Source organism: Pavona decussata, unplaced genomic scaffold, assembly GCF_977016875.1.
Source record: "Pavona decussata unplaced genomic scaffold, jaPavDecu1.1 SCAFFOLD_396, whole genome shotgun sequence".
NCBI lineage: Eukaryota > Metazoa > Cnidaria > Anthozoa > Scleractinia > Agariciidae > Pavona > Pavona decussata.
In genome coordinates, this window is record NW_028145767.1 from 451,376 (window position 1) to 475,000 (window position 23,625).

At 39.4% G+C, this 23,625-nt stretch overlaps 2 protein-coding genes and 1 non-coding gene across 4 annotated transcripts in view; 2 read left to right on the forward strand and 1 right to left on the reverse strand.

Moving 5' to 3' along the window:
- LOC146451143 (uncharacterized) overlaps positions 1-23,625 on the forward strand; it is a 58,346-nt gene that overhangs the window by 30,500 nt on the left and 4,221 nt on the right. For both annotated transcript variants that reach the window (XM_085099523.1, XM_085099524.1), the window contains 15 exons: positions 103-148; positions 250-313; positions 734-799; positions 1,269-1,454; positions 2,294-2,371; positions 4,852-4,962; positions 5,385-5,460; positions 14,227-14,299; positions 15,071-15,113; positions 17,623-17,697; positions 18,204-18,283; positions 19,466-19,519; positions 21,426-21,501; positions 21,980-22,099; positions 22,744-22,888. In XM_085099523.1, the coding sequence (XP_084955649.1) occupies positions 103-148; positions 250-313; positions 734-799; positions 1,269-1,454; positions 2,294-2,371; positions 4,852-4,962; positions 5,385-5,460; positions 14,227-14,299; positions 15,071-15,113; positions 17,623-17,697; positions 18,204-18,283; positions 19,466-19,519; positions 21,426-21,501; positions 21,980-22,099; positions 22,744-22,888 (1,293 nt within the window). The remainder of the gene's footprint in view (positions 1-102; positions 149-249; positions 314-733; positions 800-1,268; positions 1,455-2,293; positions 2,372-4,851; positions 4,963-5,384; positions 5,461-14,226; positions 14,300-15,070; positions 15,114-17,622; positions 17,698-18,203; positions 18,284-19,465; positions 19,520-21,425; positions 21,502-21,979; positions 22,100-22,743; positions 22,889-23,625) is intronic.
- Positions 8,661-12,423, forward strand: LOC146451146 (melanocortin receptor 5-like). The gene has a single exon (XM_085099557.1). The coding sequence runs from the start codon at positions 9,870-9,872 to the stop codon at positions 10,875-10,877; it is 1,008 nt and encodes a 335-aa protein (XP_084955683.1). The 5' UTR covers positions 8,661-9,869; the 3' UTR covers positions 10,878-12,423.
- On the reverse strand, positions 14,431-14,502 carry Trnad-guc (transfer RNA aspartic acid (anticodon GUC)). The gene has a single exon. It is a non-coding gene; the product is annotated as a tRNA-Asp (tRNA).

Below are 23,625 nucleotides of genomic sequence, written 5' to 3' on the forward strand. Positions count from 1 at the left end.
TTGTTTACATGCCTCTGTTTGTTACTCAATAGTGGCTGAAATGAAAGAATTTAAGGTAGTTACAAAATGGTTAATTTTCCGTTTGGTTGTCTTTTGTTTAAGGTGATCAGCCAGCCAACAGCGTGCCGCTAAGTTTGTCCATGCCAGGGTAAGTTTTGCTTAAGTGTTTCTAACAACCATCATTTGATCCTTTTTGTTTTAATTTTCATTGCACGTGTTAAAGTAAAAATATGTTTTGTGAAATTTCAGAGAGGAGGTGCCTCAGTGGGCCAATGCCCTTCAGCTGGGAACGTTGTCATCTGTGTTATCCCAAGTAAGAAGGCTTCATGATTAATTTTGTGCTGGTTGTCTTTGATACAAAGTTCGCTAAACAGAGCCTCGGCATAGTAAACAGATATTTCTAACATTGGGAGCAGGGATGGCACAGTGGTGAGAGCACTAGCCTCCTATATGGCTCAGGTTCGATTCCCAGTCGTCATATGTGGGTTGAGTTTGTTGTTGGTTCTCGTCCTTGCTCTGAGAAGTTTTTCCCCGGTTTTCCCCTCTCCTTAAAAATCAACATTTCTAAATTCCAATTCGATCTGGAAAATGTCCCTAATTAGCGCTTTGCGTTAAATAAATTGACACTTAAATAAAGTGATTTAATTATTTTATTTTATTTTTTATCCACCCAAAAATGTTCTTGAGCAAGGAATTAACCATTTAAATTAACAGAGAAACTTGTCTATATTAGGTACTGCTTCAAACGATAGAATGTTTAGCAGATTCAAGATGGGAACTACGGCGAATGGGGCAACAGGTGGGTACAGTTTACAAATGTTTGTTGTTGATATGCTAGGAAATCAAGTGATAGATGAATTTACATCTGAGTAGCCACGCTGCGACCAGTGGCATTTGAACTTGACCACGACATATATTTTTGACAGAACTGTACATTTTTACCCTTGTCTTCCGGTGCTATAGTCACAGAAAACTGATCTGAACGTTCATGTTTAATTTTTCTCTCCCTTCTAAAACGGCCAAATGACAGGCTCCCCGTTGAATAGCTCAATCTAGTAACAACACTGTACCGCGAACGCTATTGGCCTTATTAATTGCAACCGGAGAATTACAAAGGTCACTGCAAGGCTAGCCTGAGAAGTCAATACAGCTGCCTGTTCTCACTCCCCTTGATCGCTAGGGGAGACGAAATTACCAGTATTTCGCTAAATTCAGCAGTTGGTGTGACCCACACACTGTATAATCGAGAGAATTACTTATTTTTTCAGGTTCTCCCACTTGTGACTGAAGTGGTGCGGTGGTTTGACATGAAACCTTTGGAAATCCTTTGGAACAACTATCTCTCCCGAGAACACACGCTGCTGTGTTATGGTAGCTGCATCGCCTTGAGGTACTCCATTCTGCATGCTGGCCGATTGATACACTTCCTGGAACAACCACCGCCAAGCTGGAAGGTATGATCAAAATTCATTCTTGCCTCTCCAAACCCTTCCTAACCCGCCGGGTGGATATCACCTTTTTTGTAAAATATGCAGATACCATCGCGTAGAATTGCTATTCTTGTGACATTTACTTCCAGTTATATGGGTCTGTCGTGACGCTTGTTATTATTCAGAGATGCCCAAAAGGAGCTTATTCATTAGTTGTTATGAACGCGTGGTAATGCTCATTAATCTGATGGAGTCGGCAAACTAAACAATGCAACCAGTGCACTATTGTTACCATTTGTTTCGATGACCATAAACCGCTTTGAATAAACTCAGCCCACTTTTGTTTTCTCGTTTGTTCCGCGACTGAGTCGCACACCGATGTATAATTATAAGTTTTCCCTTTCGTTACGTCGAAAGTGAACTTAAGACCCCAACACTAGAAACAAAGCGCATTTTTTAAGTCCAGTCTCTTCGGACGATGATGGCACGCTAGCTAATGCCGTCCTTCATGCACTCCTCAATCTGCGTTGTTCGTTCTTTTGTTCTCTCGGACAACCATGTAAGACGTTGCAAACGCTGCAGGCTGCCCCCTTTGAGTACGAGCTTCAATCTTCCACCCCGCCCAATAACCCCACCCTCCAAAAAGGAAAGAAAAGTCCAAAGTGTTCCCCACCTTTACTTTCGACTTGTGCACTGATATCTAATAAAACTGGCTCTTTTATTGTCCGTAGAAATTACATAGTGGCAAATGTAGGAAGGGAAGGGTGGTATTCAGTCGAAAATTATTGGAATAAGATGAAATAAATTCCAAAATTTAACACGTCGCGTCGTCGCTTTAATTCATTTCCGGTTTGTCATTGTAGGATCCAGAAAGCTGCGGCCGTGCAGCACTGACAGTAGTGGCTGAGATTCAACGAGGACTCAAGAGATGGCTAAGCCAGGTCAGTAGAAACATAGACTGTAATGATAACTCTAAGTCAACAGCGTATCAAATTCAATGTCTTCTTCTTTGTTTGTTCTTGTTCATTTGTTTCCTTAGTTTCTTTAATGGCCTTTTGCTTTCCGCAATAATGGTTAGATTTTATCCTGATACCTTGTTGTTGTTTTTCCGAGTATGCCTGTGTCACTTACTGGATAACACGTCATTCTCATGTATTCACCAGGCTTAAAATATTTCATCACATTTATTCCGTTACACATATGCCACACATGACATTCCAATCCTAGCAGTATGCAGGATGTTTGTCCCATGAACCTAGTTTAATGGCCTTAGCTCCAACAAGTAATCGGAAGGTCTTAGGTTCGACTTCTGATAGGAGCACTCGGATTTTTTTTCCGAGTATGCCTGTGTCACTTACTGGATAACACATCGTTCTCAATAATTATCCAATTTGCACATCTATTGTTCCGTTAATTCAGTGAAAAACATAGTTTTCTCGCCAACTTTGTATTTACCTTTTCGATACTTTGTTATTGGCCACTGGTCGTGAAAGAAGTTCTTGCAAGCAGTCGAGTCGCGAGTAAACGCACATTTATGAGCGAAGAGAACAATTAATTTTGACGAAAACTTGTGAGCCAAGCTTGGCGTTGCTCGTTTTAACTAAAAGGCCCTTCTTAGTTTCTTTCCGAACAAAGTTCAGTCTGCTCTATTTTATTAATAAAGGTTTGTTTTATTCACTTACTCTGAAATTTTTTACAAGTGAGTTAGTCATCTTCCTGAAATTTGAAAATTTAAAGCCAATTGGAATTCCGAAGAAAGACTAGAAACTAGCTACAATCGTGGACGATAGGGTTAAGAAACTGTCAGTCAATCTCCAAATTCGGGCGCTACAATGATACGTCAACAACACAGCCCCCTCTCCCCCTCATCAATGTTGTTCTGCCGCTGAAAAAAAGGCTGGGTCATCGTCCGGCCTTAAAAGCAACATTGAGTTAGGGGGAAGGGGGAGTGAAGGTTTGGTACCGTTTCCAGGCGGTATTTTCTTTAAGGTAGATTGAAATATATGCGCAAAATTCGCACTTTTCTTTGCGAGATTTGTCCACGATTGTAGCTACGCAAACACGAGAAATAGCTACGGAAGCGATTGAAAATCAAGCACTTTCCAAAAATATTAATTACCTTCGTCCTTAGGGTTTGGAAGCAAAGCAAACTTTACATCGTCAGTCTAGAATATTTTGATAGCTGACCTAGAATTGGCTGGAAAACGCCTACGTTTTCAACTTGAGAACGGGACAAATATTTCACAAAGTTCTTGTCGCTGCTTCCATGCATGACACCCGATTTTGGTCTTTTGTACTCCTCTTTCTTCCTTGAGCTTGAAATTTCGAAAACAAATCCTCACCAAAACAATATGCTTCGGCTAAAACTAAGATTAAACTAAGACCATCAATTAAAAAGGGTTGAGTAGATCAGCAAATGAGCAAACAAAGCTTCAAACTTTTCCTAGAGAAAAAGCGCGCGAACTTCTTCGGTCGCGGAAACTGGAAGTCATCTTGTACTTGTGTAGCAAACGTGGAACTTAGCAACGACGTAGGTAAATGGACCCTTAATGGCCTAGCTTCCATGAGTCTCCTGTAGCTCAGTGGTAGAGCGTCCGAACTAGTAATCGGAAGGTCTTAGGTTCGACTCCTGATAGGAGCACTCGGATTTTCATTTTTCCTTGTATGCCTGTCACTGATTGAAGAATCCATCTATCATTTATTCACCAGTCTAAAAAAAACATAACATCTCATTCTTTTCACAAGTAACAATTGGTTTTGGTTTTGGTTTTGCATCTCATTGGTTAAGAAATTAGCGCGAGCTTTGCCAACCAATCACAGAAGGTAGTAAAGCAAAACCAAAACAAAGGGGAATTTTGACATTTAATTGAAAACTGCTCTATAATAATAATAATAATAATAATAATAATAATAATAATAATTAATAATGATAATAATAATTAATAATAATAATAATAACTTTATTATCGTTTCACGAAAAAGTGTAGCTGAGGGGAGAAGTCCCCTCTACTAATAGTGGACACCTAACTAAATCTAGCTAAAAAAGAACTAAAATTTACATTGTAAAACCATATTAAAATATTAAAAATTTCTACATCAATCAATCGCAAAAAAAAAAAAAATCATGTAAACCACAGTCATTCTCGGCATAGGTTGCAGCCTCGACAGTCACTGACATTTGCAGCTAGGGCAGTAAGGTCCTGATTACGTATGACTCTTTTAAATTGCTTCAGAGAGGGTTGATATCTTATTCTAGGAGTGAGATCATTCCACAGTTTAGGCCCTAGGTAACGAAGTGAGTGTTTTCCATATGTCACCGAAGAGAATCGAGGTTGAACAAATTCTCGTTTCCTTAAGTATCTATGAATAGTGTATAGTCGGTGTGCAGTGATAATGCTACTTTTGAAATCCAAATCTGCAGGTTCAAGGCTTACTGAAAGATCCATGCTTTGATAAGCTCTCAGTTGTTGCTATGGAAGCAATCATGATCTCACACATCTGTTTTCCTCTTGCGCCCGAGGAGCATGATCAGGTGAGAAAGTAAACACGTGATCTTATCCTCTTGCTTGGTTCCCAGTATCTCTCGCCCACTTAAACCTAGTTCATTAATTATTAGACCAGGAGTTTCAATGTGATAGTGAGTGCTGACGTCGAAACTGAACGAAATTTGTGGTAACGTCAAATAACACGATACTTAGGTTTCCTCTTCCCAGTCCTTAGGTCTGCATCACTACTTCATGTAAGATAGGTCTACGTGTATGTCTCGGAGATGTCGAGAATTTGACCGCACGTCACTTTGCGAACTAAACTTCTTTCCCCGGGCTGCTTGGAAAACTGGAAAAATCGCAGGAAATTTCAGTGGAAAATGCGTCTAACAGCATAACGTTGTTCAACGGCGTATTCAACGTTAAACAGTATTGAAAGTTACAATTCTAGATTTTTCTCTTTTCACAGAAAGTAAAAGAAGAAGAAACAGTTTTAAACAAGATACTATTTCTTTACATGCACTCGTACCCAGGCAGCCCTCTAGGTGAGTTCAGCTGAAATTAATTATCATAATTTCGTGGTTTTCTTCGCGCCAAAACAGTGACACCGCGCTGGATACCCTAGCAAAGAGCCACTATGAGTATCCAATCAGATTTCGAGGATAGATCCTAGGAAACCAACTCAAGTCCAGAAGTGAACTTCAGTTGGTTTTCTGTGAGCCATCAACGATTGGTGATTGGATAATCGATATCAGGACACTGTGTGAAAAAACTGCGAGTCGTGACGTATATTACAGAGAAACGGTGTACCTTCAACTAGGACTACTAAGGTTAAGATTACCCGGTACCTTCAGAGGTGTCTTCAGAGGTGTCTCGCGTCCAAGCGATGTAGCGCGTCCAGTTTAAACTGTAGATACCTGAACCCTTATATCAAATTAAAGCTTATAGAGCTGGCTATCCGACTAAACCAAGAATTTTGAAATAAAATGAATTGCCGAATTTTTAGCGCTGTTTTCTCCAATAAATTTTTTTCACTTGGATGAGCCACTTTAAAAGAGCTAAAACTCAAAAGGGATTTGTTCGTTTGCCTTTAAATTTGGACAGTAGCTAGTTTAACATATAAACAAAACAAAAAAACGTGTCTGCGAATTTTTTCTTTCGAAATATTTTTTCTCCGAGAGCGATTTTTGTACGATTACTCCACATTTTTTACATCCTATTTCGAAAATGCGCTATAACTTTTCACTGCGATTGAATATGGCAAAATGTAGACACGTTTTTTTTAGCGCTTTGGGTCCGGAAACTGAGGAGCAAATTAAATTAGCAAAAAACAAAATTCACTTTGACTTGTAGCTTTAAAAAGGTGATTCTGACGCTCGCAATTAGAGGTCGTGAAAAATTCGACAATTTATTTTATTTCAAAATTCTTGGTATGGTTTGATAGTCAGCTCTATAAGCTTTAATTTGATATAGGGGTTTAGGTATCTACAGTTTGAACTGGATGCGCTACATCGCTTAAACGCGAGACACCTCTGAAGGTATCGGGTAACCTTAACATTTTTGGGGGGGAAAATCCAGAAATTGAGGTTGGAAATCAAACGGAAGACAAAATTTCGAGAAATTCCAGCCGGTTGATAAATTCACCTTTGTTTGGTATGATAGGGAACCAAACAAAGGTATAAATGGGAGCACCAACAGAAACGTCACTTGAAAATGTGAACTTCTTCGCTATAGGCCTTATCACGGTTTTCGACGCCATTCTGACGAGTAGGCAAACACGTCTTGAAATAACAGTGTTTGTATGTAAATCCGATGTCAAACAATTTTTGATAAGGCCTATTATTCCAATTCGTTCAACTGGTACAATGTGGCCGAACTATCTTGAAACTGAATTGGTGGAAGCGGTGTTCAAATTTAAAAATGAAATGAAAACTTCATCGTCGTGTGCTCCTTTGGATTCGGTCATTTCACATTGTTGTTTTTCAGAGGAAGGCAAAGAAATTGACCAAAACTCATAACACACGTTGCAGAGCGACTGTTTTGCTCATGAAGTTCTATTGTTTTTTGACGTTCTCGTTGACGTCACCGTCACCTTAATGTCTATTTTTTTTTTAAAAATGGATCATTGAATAATACAATTCCAGGGGTTTGATTGGCTTAGCAGACATGGTGTATGAGCCATTATACCATGGCCGAGAAATAGCGACCATTAAATTGTCTTCTGGTTGTTCCTGCAAAGCGAAATCAGCAAGACATGTCTAACAATGTTTCTTGATTGTTCTTAATAAAGCGATTTTTAACTCGTGAATGCGCGCATGCGCAATGAACGAGTTATAGCGATAGCTGACTCTCGACTTGGTCGATCAGTCGATCAGTCGATCAGTCGATCAGTCGGTTTTGTCGTTAACTTTCGGGCGTGCGCAGTGAATGAGTTTTAAATTCAATTAGTGGAAAAAAACACGCGAACATTTGTTGTTCATGGCGCATCAGGAAATTCTTATTCAATATGTAGAGAATAATTTGACGATCATTTAGTGCAAGAATGGCGATTTTTCGTTCAATCTGAGCAAAGTTTCAAGTTTTTTCAGTTTTTCAGAAAGTCCGGGGTCGTAAACTCAATTAGTGAAAAAAAAAAAAGAAACGTGAAAATTTGTTTCACGACGCGTCAGAATTCTCTCATTCATTCTGTAGAGAATAATTTGACAATCATTTTAGTGTAAGAATGGGGATTTTTCGTTGAATCTGAGCAAAGTTATAGGATTTTTTCGTTTTTTTCTACGAAGTGCGGTTTCTTTCAAGAATTAAAAATAATTTAATTTAAAAATAATTTAATTAAAAAATAATTTAATTTGTCAGTTTTCACGCGAAAGCGGAACGTGCCATGTCACGCATCATTGACGTCGTAAACAAAATTATGCAAATTTCTGGTGAAATGAACACTTTTAAGATCTTGTCAGCTTTCATAGAGGTTTCAAAGGGAAAAAATGTTTCATTTTCGAAATTTACAACTGGTAATTTATGGGAAAGCAAAAGGACGCGGTCGATAAATAATTCTTATTTAGCAAGAGCTTGTCATAGTTCATTATTTTTACTTGAGGATTGCGTGGACTGAACTCCAAAGGAAAAATTTCACGCATTTATGTCGGGCATGAATCGTAATGCGATACTTTGTTGAACATATTTCCCTTTGTGAGATCGGCTTGCCCTACAGTAATTTTGTAATTTTAATTCCCAAAAAAACTTCACTTGCCCATCGGGCAAGTGATGGTTAGAATCCACTAGCCCGATCGCATAATCCAATAGCCGCGGACTATCACACGAATTTGCATGACGTAGCTGCACATGGCGTGCTCCTATAAACTTTGAATAAAAAAAACACGTGATATTTTTTAATCGGCGCATCAGAATAATCGGCTTATTCAATCTATACAGAATAATTTGACAATCATTTTAATAGTACAAGAATGGTCATTTTTCGTTACATAATCGGGCAAAGATATAATTTCTTTTAGCTTTTGAGGAAGTTTCCGTAGCCGTCTAAATTGCAATTACTATGTGTCATCTGCATTCACGAGTTGGCTCACAGGAGCCTTTGATTCCACTTGTGCTTGTCGGATATGAGATGATTATAGCCAACTCGACGCTACGTGCCTCGTTGGTGATCTATCATCTCATATCCAACGTGCGCTCGTGGAATAATTGTCAAATATACGCCTTACGTCGTCTCATTCTCATTCCGACCTTTCGTGCTCAATTTACACGGACTATAAACTAGCTATGCATGAAAAGTTCCGCATAGATCGTTTACCGTATTGGCACAGTTTTAGAATCAAAACAAGGATGTTGTCTCACTGTACCACCAAATTATTGCAACTAACATCTCGCAGTCCGAATTTCTGTCGGAAAAAAAAAAAAAAAACGATACGGCTGTAAATAGCAAGCACCTATGGTAGGAAAAAAAACTATGAATTTAATTGTTCTGTGGGATACAGGGGCGGACATATTTTCAATATTTTCAAATTCTGCTTATGTGTTTTTCAAGCCTATACGATAGCCTAAGGGTAGACGTAATTTACAATTTGAAGAGGCCAAAGTTGTCATGCAAGATGCCTGAAGGCAAAATTTCTTCTGAAATTAATTTTAGTGATGTTTATCGTAGCCGGAGGTTAGGGAAGTTTTAATAAATGTTGTATAATTGCACGTATTTGTGAAGGTCCAACAGTCCGCTCATTGGTTTCTCTATTTATTTTATCTTGTTTTTTTCTTTTTAAATGTCCAGGAGAAGCCAAATCCATTAGCTGTTTTTTTTCTCGAATGTCCGTTTCATTTGCTGTTGCACTTATAAATGATTATTTGAAGATAAATTGAGTCACCGCGAACGAAGGAAATAAAGCAAAAAACGGTTCACCCATGTAAGTCTGCAGGTGCATGGACCGGTCACATTCTATTGTTATGCTGATCATGTTTAACTGTTTACTATTCCTGTAAGGTTTTAGCATTTTATTGCGACGGCAGCCACTGGCGATTAACAAATTTTCCAAACAATATTCAGTATTGTTTAAAACTGAATGGTCCTAAATTTCAAAAGTCAGGAAATGAAAATCACTCTGTAGTTCAATTAAGCTTTTCTCTTAAACACCTTGTGGCTTTTAACAGCGGTAGGTCTTCTGCCTTCTGCCAGTGAAATTTGTTCCCACTTAATCAAACGAGTTTAAGTTTTTCTTAATGACACAAATTGCCTTAGCAAAAGGGAGTTTTCGTGCAGCTGGGAAAGAAAGCAGATATATTGCAATCGACGCTGACATCGTAAAAGTCAGGTCCTTAAATATTCTGCTGTCTTGGCTTTTGATCGTCACGCAAAGTAAACATTTTACACAAATTTTGCAACCAGCTGCCCCCCAGCGCTGAGAAAGCAAGTTCTCTTCGAGTCTTCTTAACGCAAAGGCTTCTTAACATGAATTTCATGGAGAAATCGTCTTGTGATGTTTTGCTGAACTTAATGCCCTCTATCTCTGAACATGGGGACCTTCGCTCGACCTACATCGTTAACTTTGCATTCAACACTTTTCTATCCTACACCGCCATCACTTTGAACATTCTTACGATTCACGCAATAAGAAAAACTTTAGCCTTGCCGAAGCCGTTGAAAACCGTGCTGTTCAGCCTGGCTCTTTCCGATCTTGGCGTTGGTTTAATCGTGCAGCCGTTTTACTCGACACTTCTCGTCTTTTGGCTTCAACGTAGAAAGCCTGGTTGTATCAGCTACCAGGTTTTTTTCGCTGCGGTGAGTTTGTTTGCGATATCTTCGTTCTTTGGTGTCGTGGCCGTGAGTGTGGAGAGATTCTTGGCCATTAATCTCCATCTCAGGTACCAGCAAGTTGTGACTCACAAGCGCGTTGCCGCTGTAGTGATAGCACTTTGGATTTTAAGTGGATTTCTTACCCTGTCGACGGTTTGGTTTCCACATGATAGCTCTGTGATTGTGATCGCTGTCGGAACTGTTTGTCTTTTCATAACAACAGTGATTTATATCAGGATTTATCTGGTCTTTCGACGCCATAGAATCCAAATTGAACAAGCGCTGCAGGTGCAACGATCGGCGAGCCGCGATATGGCAAATTTTGCTAACTTAAGAAAGTCTGCCGTCGGTGTGTTTTACGTTTATGTTGTATTTATGGTCTGTTATTTGCCAAGGGCTGTAAACTTGTTTATCATTGTAATTAGTTCTAACCCAAGTACGGCTATGAAAGGCTTTTCGTTCTTCGCCTGGACTTTAATGTTGCTTAATTCATCTGTAAACCCGGTCATATACTGCTTGAAGATGAGGCACATTCGCCATGCTATCATGGATATACTCCGGCACATGTCTCGGCCAATGCAGTACCAAAGCCAAGCGAGGCATCCCCAAGGCCATATTTATTCTTCTCACTTCACTCGAGCCAAGTGTATTTCAGGCCTGTAAAACACTAGCAAAAATCGCAGGGAATCACTTTGCTTTAAGAGGTAAATGGGATAAAATTCGAACATCGTGCAGATTCGTGTGCTATCTGCAGGTTAAATTGTTTACCACGCGGCTTAAGCGTGGCTTGTAAACATTGTATAAAATAGGCCTTGGGGGAGCTTTGAGTTTTTCATTGAGTTAAATGAGCTCGCTACTAATGTATACTACAATTAACAAGTCATAGTTGCAGTTTAATGTGAGGTCAGGCAACCTACAGTTGAACAAGAGAAAGGCACGGGACTTTCGTTCTACTCGACGACTGACGTCCTCAATAGAAACTAGCAGAATACCGCGGCACAGACATCAAATACTTATAAATATTTAGATACGAATACATGTGAAAAATAAGTGCTTAATTGAAGAACTAAATAAATTTAAATTCGAAATTCAAAATGCTGCCAGGGGGCATTGAAGACGATGGTTTAGGCAAATACAGCTTTGTGTACTTTACAGCACCACCTGTCATTCTTTGCTTTGATTATTGTCATTTCATATACCCAAACGCCTTTTTCTTTCTTTTTTGGCGGGATTTAGATTTTACAAAAATCGTGTAAACTTGTAAACAAGTAATACTATGTAGCCTGCAGAACAGGCATTATTTTTTAATTTTATTTTATATACATATATTTTTCGTTTTTCAGGCGAACCGAGGCAAGCGTGAGGCGAGCGCGGAGCCTCGCACTTGCCTCCATTGATTCGCCTGAAAAACGCAAAATAGATAAATGAATAAAAATAACTCCTGTTCTGCAGGCTAAATACTTTGTTTCCTTTGCAACTGATGACTGAAGACGCGTGTAACATTACCATTCTTTACTTGTGTTATGGCAAGAAAGTGAATTAAACCTTAAATAATTCAGAAATTTAAGTTTTAAAGTTTATTTTAATACGATTCTGTTCCATTCAGGGGCAATTGAAACGATAGACGAAAACATTTTTAATGGAACTCAGACAAAATGCTAACACGACGTAAAGGAGTGAGAATAGGTGTAGATAATAAATTGTGTATTGATTCAGTATGCAGGGCTTTCAATTATTCACGAATAGCTTTTGTCTGCCATAATGTCTACGGTCTAAATTGTTTCTATTACAAATTAAAAATATCGACGCAAAGATAACTTTAATCTTGTCTGTAAGTTTTTTTTTTCTCCCCGCACTTGATACTTATAAGAAATCTTACAGAACGCCTTGATTTCCTTATTTTCGAATAGTTTATTTCGCGACGCAGAGGTAGAAGCCCTCCTGTAGCAAGTTGTATTCGACATTGTTTAAGGTTATTATCATAGAAACGTGAAAATTTTTGCCGCAAGAACTCGAAGTGTGTGACAGCTTGCACGATAAGCGCTGAATGAAGAGGCCGAGAGCAGGCGTTCACATAAAGCAGAGCTGCGCGGAGAATTCATATGCGAGATGTGTATCCTCTTCTTTTCTCGTTCTCATATTTAGTTTTTGCGCCGCTACTCACTAGGGAGATTTCCAGCTAGCATGAGGTGAGGTAAAAAGTGCCTTCCACCCCACCCCCCCTCTCCACTCCCCTCTCCCCTCCCACGGCTTCCCTCCACCTGGTTTTGTGCGCGCTTTAATAGGGAGAGCGCTTTAATATGCGCGCTTTAAACACGACGGCAACGGCAACGAGAACGCAAAAAACGGAAAGAAAAACAATGGTTCCACCCTCGCGATAAAAATTTTAAGACGTTTCTTTGTCATCCTCTACAATTGAAACAACCGTGACGTTAACTGATCGAATTCAAAGACTGAGGAGAACGTGAGCACGCCACGGTGATTGTTTCTTTCTTTCGCTCAACTTGAACTCCGTAGATACTTATTATGTTGCTGATTAATTTGGCCATATTGTAGAAATTGAGCGGGGTCGAATTCGCGAGGTAGATAAGGTCGAAAATATAACCTGAATATTTATTTCTGTTGTAATTAACACCCTAATTACGACTTCAAAATTCGTCTTTAATACTTTTCGATTTACTAGAAACAAATATTAACAAAAGGAAAATACAAAATTAATAAACACGAACTTAAAAAAAAAATTAACAAAAACTGAACGTACAACAAATCGAGTAGGAAGCAAACAAAAACACGCAAGGAAAAAATATAAACTACTTACAAGATCTGTACGGCAACGCCGTGATTACAACAAATGAGTACAAATGCGAAATACAAAACTTTAAACTGATTTGAACCGAAAAAGAATAGGGCTAATGAACTTATGAAATGAACAATAAACGATTACGTAACGCGACGCCGGGAATCGGCGGGAAAATACGCTTATTTAGCAAAAGCTAAACTGAACCTGGTAACAACAATTTTAGACTGATTTCACAACAATAAATGAACAGAACAGAATCGAGAAATCCTCTTGGCTACATCTATGTTATGTTTTCGTTGGCGTTGAGTATGGTTCGTAATATCCTTTGACGCGTGGTTTACCGTCAAAGGAAATCTCAAAACTGTACTAATTTTAACATGGACATTCTCCTCACTGTTGGAAGAATTTTATCTTTGGTGATCATTTTCTTTATTCTCATAACCAATGTGTTTGATTAAGCCGTGATCTTGTTAGGAGAATTTTGAAGTTTGTCACTATTTGGGCTCAAAGAGATAACGAAAACGGGAGTTACATGTTTAGACCTCCTGAACTCTCTTTCATAGTATCTTAATTGTTATCGTGTTCGAAGAACGTAATCCTAATAGGACATTTCCGAGTTGCTGTGAACCTCTTTATGAAAGCGAGGCTAAGTGTACAGCTTACGAAAACTCATTTTCATATTAATAACTTTGCACTGAGCCTCGCTTTCATAATGGGGTTCACAGCAACTCGGTAATGGCGTATTTCGTGTTGTTTGACCTCTGTCTTTCACACAGAAAAACTTAAAATGTTTGGTGTCAGGACTGCTAAATAGCTCCCCACCTATGGCTTCTTTCAAGGGTTCATTTCCCCCGGATATTCTTGGAGAAATGTGCCTTCTAATTGGCCGTTTTCACACTAGAGACGAATAATCCGTCTGAGACGGATAATTCGTCCCAGTCGGATTATCCGTCTTACTGTGAAAATGGGACGGTTTCAATTTTAGACTGATAATCCGTCTGATTTTATCGGTCTGATTATCCGTCTTTTGAGGAAGAATTATGTGTCGGATAATTCGTCAGACGAATTAATCCGTCTAGACAGATAATCCGCCTTTAGCGTGAAAACGGTCATTACTGCTAGTTTTATTTATTTATTTATTTAGTTTTTTTTTAACTCTTTCAATAAACATGTATGTTATGTTAATTATAACAAACGATGTTTACTTAACAGGTGCTGTTTTACAGAAGTATTCCAGTTTGGACATTCACTCTCCGTTTGTTCCACCTTCCGAAGGTTTCCTGAGGTAATTTGTTAATGTCATTGGCGAAACTAGTACAATTTTTTTTATGTAGCTCCTTGAACGCACTCCTATAATCTTCGATTATCTGTAGCTCGTATTTGCAAGATTAAAACTTGAAAAAAAAAATGGATCTTCTCCCCGGCGGGGAATCGAACCCCGGTCTCCCGCGTGACAGGCGGGGATACTCACCACTATACTACCGAGGATCCAGATGAACGACGAACGGAAAATTTCGGTAAATATGATTGAATTAAATGACCGTCCTATCGCCGCATCGGTTTTCCTGCGCGCGCTATGACATTCGCATTTTGAAGGGATACAGATGCCTATGTAATAGGCCATTACAAGCGAGGCTAAATGCAAAGTTTTTATCATGAAAATTAGTTTTGTTTGAATATGAATCAAAACTAATTTTCATAATAAAAACTTTGCATTAAGCCTCGCTTTCATAATGAGGTTCACAGCAACTCGGAAATGGCCTATTACATAGGCATCTGTATCCCTTCAAAATGCGAATGTCATAACGGGCGCAGGAAAATAGGACGGTCATTTAATTCAATCATATTTACCGAAATGCTGTGAACCTCATTTTGAAAGCGAGGCTAAATGCAAAGTTTTTATCATGAAAATTAGTTTTGATTCATATTCAAACAAAACCAATTTTCATATGAAAAACTTTGCACTTAGCCTCGCTTTCATAATGAGGTTCACAACAACTCGGAAATGGCCTGTTGACTCAACCTTTTTTGTTTTTTTGTTTTTTTTGACTTTCAGCTTCTCGGCAAGAGTATCGACTACACAGCAACGTGCCCAACAGGTCTGTACCGGATAGTTAAGCTAATTCCTTAGTTTAAACATGGATAACTCGTCGCCATGGATAATCCATCTTTATGACCGACCACTGCTAAGTTATCTGTCCTAGTTTGAAAGTGAACTTGATAGACGTTATTCGCTCCATATGCTAATTTCCATTACACACCACCTGATATTCTCAGGAGAATCGATCCTTTGTCTTTTCGGAAGTAAACAATGCATGCCAGCGTGAATATAACAAATTCTAAGAGACTACTACCTAGAGTACCGTCAATAAAAAGCTTTGTTTTCGCACGGCTAGCCTCGGGCAGACGCGAACTCAGTGCGAGGCTTGCCGTGTAAAAACAAAGGTTCTTTTTCCCCTGAGACTCAACATAGCCGCTGTTTAAACGGTTTCAGCATTTGCCCAACATTCGTTCAACAACAGTTGAACGGATGTTAGACAAATGTTACGGAGTGGTCAAATGGTTTCAACGCCACTCAACATTTTCAAGAACAAAAGAAATGTTGAAGCGATGTTGAATGAAAGTTTGGGAGAATTTAAATGTTACGGCATTTTACCTTTGGACCGCTTCTCATGACCCAAAGCCCTGGTCAAACGGTGCATGATCAGTAGCCGATGATGGATGATGATAGTTGATGGTCGCTTCGTTTGTCCACCAACTATCATGCACTATTTAACGAATAGATTCCATTTTGCCGTTTGTCAGTACTCTGATAACGCACAGATGACGTCAAAACGTGGTGAGAACAAAGAAGTACGCTACAAGCCGCAGGCGAGTAGTGTGACTGATGTTCTCACCACGTTTTGACGTCCCCTGTGCGTTATCAGAGTACAGACCCACGGCAAAATGGAATCTATTTGTTTTATATAATAACCAAGACATTTCAACACATTTCGTACTCGAGCATCGCGTTGCCTTAGCTGAGTCAAAAACTTTCCAGCAAACTCAGTTTTGGACTACTACACACATGCAATTGTGATATTCTAAATTAGAGTATAATCCGAAAGAATTTCACTAAAAATATTTTCAAAACCAACCTTTATTCCAGAAGGAAATCCTCACCCCAAAATATCACTGCGATTTGTAATCGATTACTCGCCATTACCGGATTTCTATCGGCGACATATTTCGACAAATATTTGCTTCCTTTTCACGTCACAACAAAGGTCTAGCTTTTTTGTCTTGGTTGAGATCACTCTCAAAGGCCTTTGTCCAATTTCTTTATTGGGCAGTTTTCCTTTCCTGCGAAGATTTGCCTGTGTTTGTCCGCTACTCGCAAAAACAGTTTGCAAAACTTTGTTGTCCAGTCACTCTGGCTGGACTCTTGACTCTGATCACGTGCGCCGGTCACACTTCTCGATGACGTCAATCGTGCGTCTATACTCTAATCACACACTCATCTAGACCAATCAAAACGCGAGTTTTACACAGTTCATTGTGTAACATCAACTATCATTCACTTTGCGCGTGTTTAAATTCTTCATTATGGTTTTTGCCCGTCTCACCACGCGCACGATAGTTGGTAAGATAAGAGTTATTTCAAGTGGTGGTATTGCAAGAAGAAGTTGTATGTGATAACTTCAGTCCGTAGATGGTACATTGTAAAAATGCAGTGTAACTGCCTATTTGCTTTGCATCCTGGTGGATTTTGAGCCCGAAAGTGTAGTTATTGACTGCGTAAAACTTGCTGCATCAACAAATCTCCGTTTCAAATTATAAAGATGTCCCATTATTTAGACGGGACGGGGTGCGAGTTATCCTTCTCTTGAAAACGACCATTGTGACCACTTTATAATTTACTGGCATTCGTTGTGGAGCTCGACAATACAAAAACCAGCTCTATTCACTCGTTGCCTTGAGCTAGCTTCCTGGAAGTCATTTTGATGGCTGCTCTTTGGCATTTGCTCTCTAACATTAAATAGATTTGAATGTTTTTTCCAGTACGCAAGTTAGATTGCGTTCTTAACGGTTGTTTAGTTTTCAACTGAGGCTTTATTGGGTAGAATTCATTTTTCAGTTGGCGGTGAATCGAACTTGTTGCACAAAGGAACTCAGTTCGTTTACAGTTGGGGGAGTAGGGATGGCACAGTGGTGAGAACACTCGCCTCCCACCAATGTAACCATGTTGTTTTCAATTTAAATTATTTCTTTGTGACGTTAATGCTCGGCCCCACTAGCACTTGTGCTGTAAACACTGCCGAGGGTAAACAAAGGCTATTTATTATTATTTATTTATTTGTGACCCGGGTTCGATTCCCGGACTCGGCGTCATATGTGGGTTGAGTTTGTTGTTGGTTCTCGTCCTTACTCCGAGAGGTTTTTCTCCGGGTTCTCCAACATTTCCAAATTCCGATTCGATCTAGATTATTGTCAAGCACTTTATCATAAGCCTCTGACTCGTGAGACTGCGCAAGCACTCTCCGTGTTATTGGCATTAAATTTATTTATTTATTTATTTATTTATTTATTTTAGTATTATTGATTAAAAGTGGACTCGTTGTTCTGCAGGCCAGCCAGTTCCTAATCTCCGAGGTGCACTCGGTTCTTGCGAGGTTCTTGAAAGACTGTGATGCAGATCAACTGGTAAGGAAATGTGTCTCACGGTAACCTTTTTCAGGGTAAGCCGATGTTATACATAATCACTGAATGCAAGTCCCGTGCTTACGTTTGTTAAAGGGATAAAAGTACTGAACAATTTTAAGACGCAATCAAGACTACCACGTATTAAAGTGTCAACGAAAAGTAATACGTTACTATTTGATTTTTCTTGCGATGCAGAACGCCAAGCAAGCTTTATAATGACCTGTCATAGGTTCGACTCGTGTAGGGAGGACTCGGATTTTCCTCCTTTTTTTTTTTTTTTTTTCGAGTATGCCTGTGTCACTTACTGAAAAATTCATCTATTATTATTCTCTGAGTAATAGGGGTTTTTTTTCGTTTTTTTTTTCTTCTAGCGAATAAAAAGCAAATTTAATAATCGAATCCCACAAACAAATTTTCCTTACAGCATTCAATGGTACTTGTACAGATGTACACACTTGCAATTAACCGATTACAACTGATTACAAATCCTTGTTATCTTCCCACAGATCATGATTTTTCCTATCCTAGTTCACTACATTGGTCAGTTCTTTGAAGATTCCAATGTGTGTAGAGCTCTGTTGGACTGGTAAGTTCGAAACGGTGATTATAGAGTGCTCCTGATGACGTCTCTGGTGGTCGCTCTCACTCAATTTTTTATCTCATCAATCAATTCCATAATGGTAGGTCGGTCACAGAGGTTGGTGACAGCCAGATTTTGTTCCGTCCTCGCTGGCTCTTTACAATACAAAATTGGTTTGCTCGTCGCCATTTTCGACATGGTCGTTTGGGCTACATGATAACCTTTTAACCATCTTTAGTCACGTGATCCGAAAGGATCACGTGATAAAAAGGTGAGATGAAAAGACTTTTTTTTTTACTGACACTTCATTTCGCTGATGAAGCTTCTGCGATAAAGGCTAAAGCTCCGAATTTAAAACCTTTTTCTCCGAAGAAAATGATTTACACACGTTAACCTTTTAACCAATTTCAAATGTAAGAAGGTCAACACCTTTTCCCGTAGATAATACTTCCTTGTCGGTCCGTTCAGGAATCGAGCCCAGCCTTCCCGCTCTACAGTCTGGCCGCCCTATCAGTGACGGCCTGGGGATGATTGTGTTAGAGCGGTTTATTGTCCAAACAACGTACGAAATGAAATGACTGAACGAGCAAAACAAAACGCAACAATTTAAACGAGTGAGTACAAGCAAGTGGAACTTTTTTTCTCGGTTCGGGGTGCGAACCCCTTAAAACATGTATTGGGACCCGGTCTTCCAGAATAATGATTGCTGCACTCGAATAGAAATAAAGCTGAAAATGCAGTGGTACTATCTGTTTATTCTGGTCTGCAAGTGATTTACTTTTCCAGTTTATATTAGTGCCCACTAAAATTGCGTTCAGTTAATAATTATCCTGCGAAATCGCGCAGAATATCGCGTGATGCTTGTTGGCTAAAATCAGGGGATATTCCGCAAGATTGGGCAGGATAATTGTTTTATCATTCAACGCATTGATAACAAAGCACAGGTTTATTGCACAAAAGCTGAAGAAGATCTTTATTTTGCCATTTTTCTTTCCGAACGTGACACGAAATTACCTTTATCTCAGGATATCTGTTGTGTACGAACGACGAATATTCAGTGCACCATGACCTTATTTGGGCAGTGTTGATTGTTGATTGTTGATTGTAGACACTTGGCTTGCTCTGTACACTTGCACGGTCATTTTTCAAATTTTAACAATATGCTTCTTTTCTGGGTTTTCTCCTCAGCTTGTACATTATATTATACCGTGTGGAGGAAGTGCATATGCAAGGGGACGAAGGGTAAGAACCGGCTTTTCTGAGCAGCAATAGTAAACCATTTTCACTGTCATTACAACCACTCACTGCCTTTGCTGAATTAAGATATGGGAGGCGAGATTTTGCAAAGATAGAGGGTCGTAAGACAGAGAAAGGAAAGGTAGGACGCGTCGCCGAAGGGGAGGTGGGTGGGTAAAAAAAAAACATTCTGAAATCCCAGAACGGCGTAACTTCAATGGCGAGAAGGACCAAAGAGCAGGAACAGAATGCTTAAGTAGGCAGATGAAGTCCCACGAGATACGGGTGGCATTGACCCTAACACACCATTACAAACATGCCAGCGTTGCGCGCAGGCTAGTTTCGTGGTTATTTAGACAGTGAGAATAGTAAATGTGAAACAATCATCTCCATGAGGAAAGGAATCCACTTGCGATGTAGATGGCGGTTGTACATTTTATCACAGTACCTTGCGAACCTAACACCGCCAATAGACACTTAGATAGTCATATCATCCCTGTACTAACAACATTATGTATGTTCCGTTTGAAGTTTTTAGAACTTTTTTGTGCGTTTTTATGAGCGTTTTTAGGATTTTCGTACGCTTAGAACTATAGGTAAATTTACCAGTCACCATCTTTTTCGGTAGGGGTGATTATGTTACCATTTGGTTGGATTAATTTAAGTTGCTGTATTGTTTGATCGTGGGCATCTACGCTTCTGGAATTTCAATTCCATTATCCCTGTTTATGTTGTCAGGGTGAAGTCTCATGTGAATAGCCTCGTTAACCCTACGGGTGTACCAATGTGGCTCTCGGTCAATAAACTTAACCTCACCCCAGAACGGATAGTGGCCCATCGCAATGCTGTGTTCTGAAACGGCGGAGGATTGGGTTCGAGCCAGCCGTATGTCGCTATCGTGTTCTTTAACCCTTTCACTCCCATGGGAAATGTCGTATTTTTGTAAAACGGCAACTGTGAAACCCTACACCAACTGTAATACACCAATTAAAAGGTTTTATCTGGGGCATTGTATAAATCATTCCAGCTAAGACAAAGGAAGTAACAGAAGAGAATGAAAAGTGTTTAAAACGAGAAAATATAAACCTTAAACTACATCTCACTTCTCGTATACACTGGGTATACCCCTAAACTATAGCTTAATTTGCAGATCTCAGCACATAGTTTCTTGTCAAATGGTGGCTTGGTCTTAAAAGTGTGAGAGGAAAAAGTTACAAAAAATGGAGGGGTGGTTAATCATGTCTTATGTAGGAGGGGAATAAGATTTTATTCTTCCATTGTGTAGATCTCTCGAAGATCTGTTTGGTGTCCAAATTTGATACAAATTGACCCAATATTGGGCACGTAATGACTTTTTGTGCCATATGGCACTCTTGGGTCCTTTCATGCATAGATATTCCCGTCTCTCCTATATAGACCTTGCCACACTCGCAAGGAATCTTGTAGACTACTCCGTCTTGTTTTGCAGGATCGACGGTGTCCTTATGTCGTACTAGTTGTGATCTAAGTGTTGTGTCAGATCGGAAAACTGTCCGTATGCCCTGCTGTTGTAGGCAACGGCGAAGAGCCTCTGATAACCCTTTGACGTATGGTAGCACCGCAGTAGGTTTAATTTCAGGCGCAGGTTGTTTTGTGGCTGTTTGTTTCTTTTTTTTCATAATGTTTTTTTCACAAACGAAAATGGATAACCACTAGAAACAAGAATTGATGAGACGTGTTTCTCTCGTTGAGAGATAACTGATGGTTTAGTTATGAGGTGTTTCGATTCTTCCATCATTGAAATTGGGGGAAAGGGTTGGTCTTACTTCTTCATTTGAATTGTCCAAGATTGTAGCTTTGCGTTTTGCGCTGTTTCGCTGATAGAATGTTCTTTCCTTTTTGTGCATTTTACAACTTTATCATTTTATTTCAGAGAGGAGTTACATTCGCTAGTACAGACCTCTTTGGATTACTCTCTGCTGAGCCTATCTGAAGTCATTAATACCAAGGTAATTTTCCATCGGCTCATTGTAGAGGGAGTGGGCTGATGTTACTGCTGATGTTACAACTGCTGTAGACCTGCACCCTTTTAAAAGCTCTGTTTTCGCTGGACCCTGAGAACCTGCAGCTGCACTGTTTACAGGACTGGGAACATTGTTGCGTTGTTCTTTCTTTTATCCTCTCAACCAAACATGCAATACATTGTAAATGGTGCAGGTCGCCCTAATTAGAGCCTCCCACTAGCATTTACGTACCGAGATTATACGCAAAGGTTGCGGTACCATTCGCTCGAGTTAAATTTAGTCTTGTATCTTTCTTTAATCTAGCTGACTAACAGTCGTCAGACTGTTTCAGGGGCATTTCGGTTTTGCAACGTTCTATGGGTCATGTGCATGTCGTTTGTCGATGTTTTATTGTTGTAGTTCACTGTTGTTGCATTTGTTGTTATTGTTGTTGCTATTGCAATTGAAATCTTGTTCTTAACAGGAACTGGAATTGCAAGTTGTACGAGAAGTGCTGGAAGTGTTTATCAGGGTGTGCATCTTCGTTGATCGACCCACGTTCCTCAGTTTTGTATTCAAAGCTATTCGTAGCAGACTGGATTACGTGAGTAGTTTACTGTTGTTTAAACATCGTTCATTTCAGCGTCTGTTTGTCGGTTTTTTTGAAAAAACTTGAAAGAGTATGGAAAAGTGCAAACTGTTCTTCCAGACCATGACGTGTAAAAGTTGTGCGGTTTTGTTAAAGCATCTTGTGCCTGTTTAGTTTTGTTTAATTCATTTATAATCTAACCCTCGTGCGGAGGAACGTTTCACGTAGAACAACAGCTTTTGTAGTTGACATTGAAGAACATAATCGGGTTTGACATAAACATTCAAACTTGGTGATATTAGGGAACTTAAGCAACGGCGACTGCGACGGCAACGAGAACGCCACAAAGCAATAAGCAAAAACAGTCGCTCTGCACGTGCGTCATTCATTTTGGTAGATTTCTTTACCGTCCTCTGCAAAACAACAACGTGAGATTACCAAATTCAAGGCTTTTGTGGATAATGTGAACGAAATTTGATCCACCTTTTCAGTAATTATCACAAATGAAGTCTATCGCTATCTGTCTTAAACCTTTTTTTGTTTTGTTTAATGTGATAAAAAATGGGTTACATAGTTTCTATAAAATTATGAAAGAGAACTAGTGTAAAAGTTTGCGTGTCACAGCATTTTCTGCAAGCCCTAGATTTTTCCATCGGTAGGAGCCTGATCTGGTTCGTCTGATGAGTGAAGAAGAGGGAAGCAGCAGACTGAATGAAACACCAGATTTGCTGATCCTGTCCAATGACATCCCCACCAGTCCTACTGAGGAGCTGGTGATAGCAGGAGAAGAGGAAGATGACCCCGGTTAGTAACACTTCAACTGTAACAACTTTTTGCTCACTTATGTCCAGAAATACACCTAACCCTGAATTTGGCTACTTTATGTAAGGCAGACCTGACTTTATGTTTGACTGAATTTTATGTGTTTTAGTAAAAATTTATGGTAGGGGACACCTTGTGATGTCTATCATGCAGTTCATACAATTCATTAGCGTGCATTTCTGGACGTAGTTTTGTTCCCCTTGTAGTTTCAAACTTCAAGTTTTCGAATATGAAAGGAAAAATAAAGCACTTCTACAGGAAAGTGCAGCTTGTTAGCTTTCATTTCAATGGTCACTGCTAAAGGCCCGTTTAAACGGTGTCAACTTTTGACCAACATTTGTTCAACAAAAGTTGAACGGATGTTGGGCAAATGTTGGATGATCGGAGTGTTCAAACGGCTTCAACGGCAATCGATGTTTTTAAGAACAAAGGAAATGTTGAAGCGATGTTGAATGAAAGCTTAAACCAATTTAAATTTGATTCAACACGCTTTCAACAATGTTGAACGACCTGTTCAAACGCCCCCGACATTTGGTTCTACAAAGTGTTGAACGCATGTTGAAGCAAATGTTGAAACAACAGCAAAGTACTTATCATAAGACATTAGCTTTTTTTTACATGCCCATACCATTGAAATTCATGAAGGTAAACTGGACCACTTTGTACAACATAATAAACAACACCACGGGAACGTCATACTGAACCCTTCACATTTGAAT

Excerpts from the sequence above, each read along its gene's own strand:
- LOC146451146 (XM_085099557.1), top strand. The coding sequence starts at position 9,870 with ATGAATTTCATGGAGAAATCGTCTTGTGATGTTTTGCTGAACTTAATG.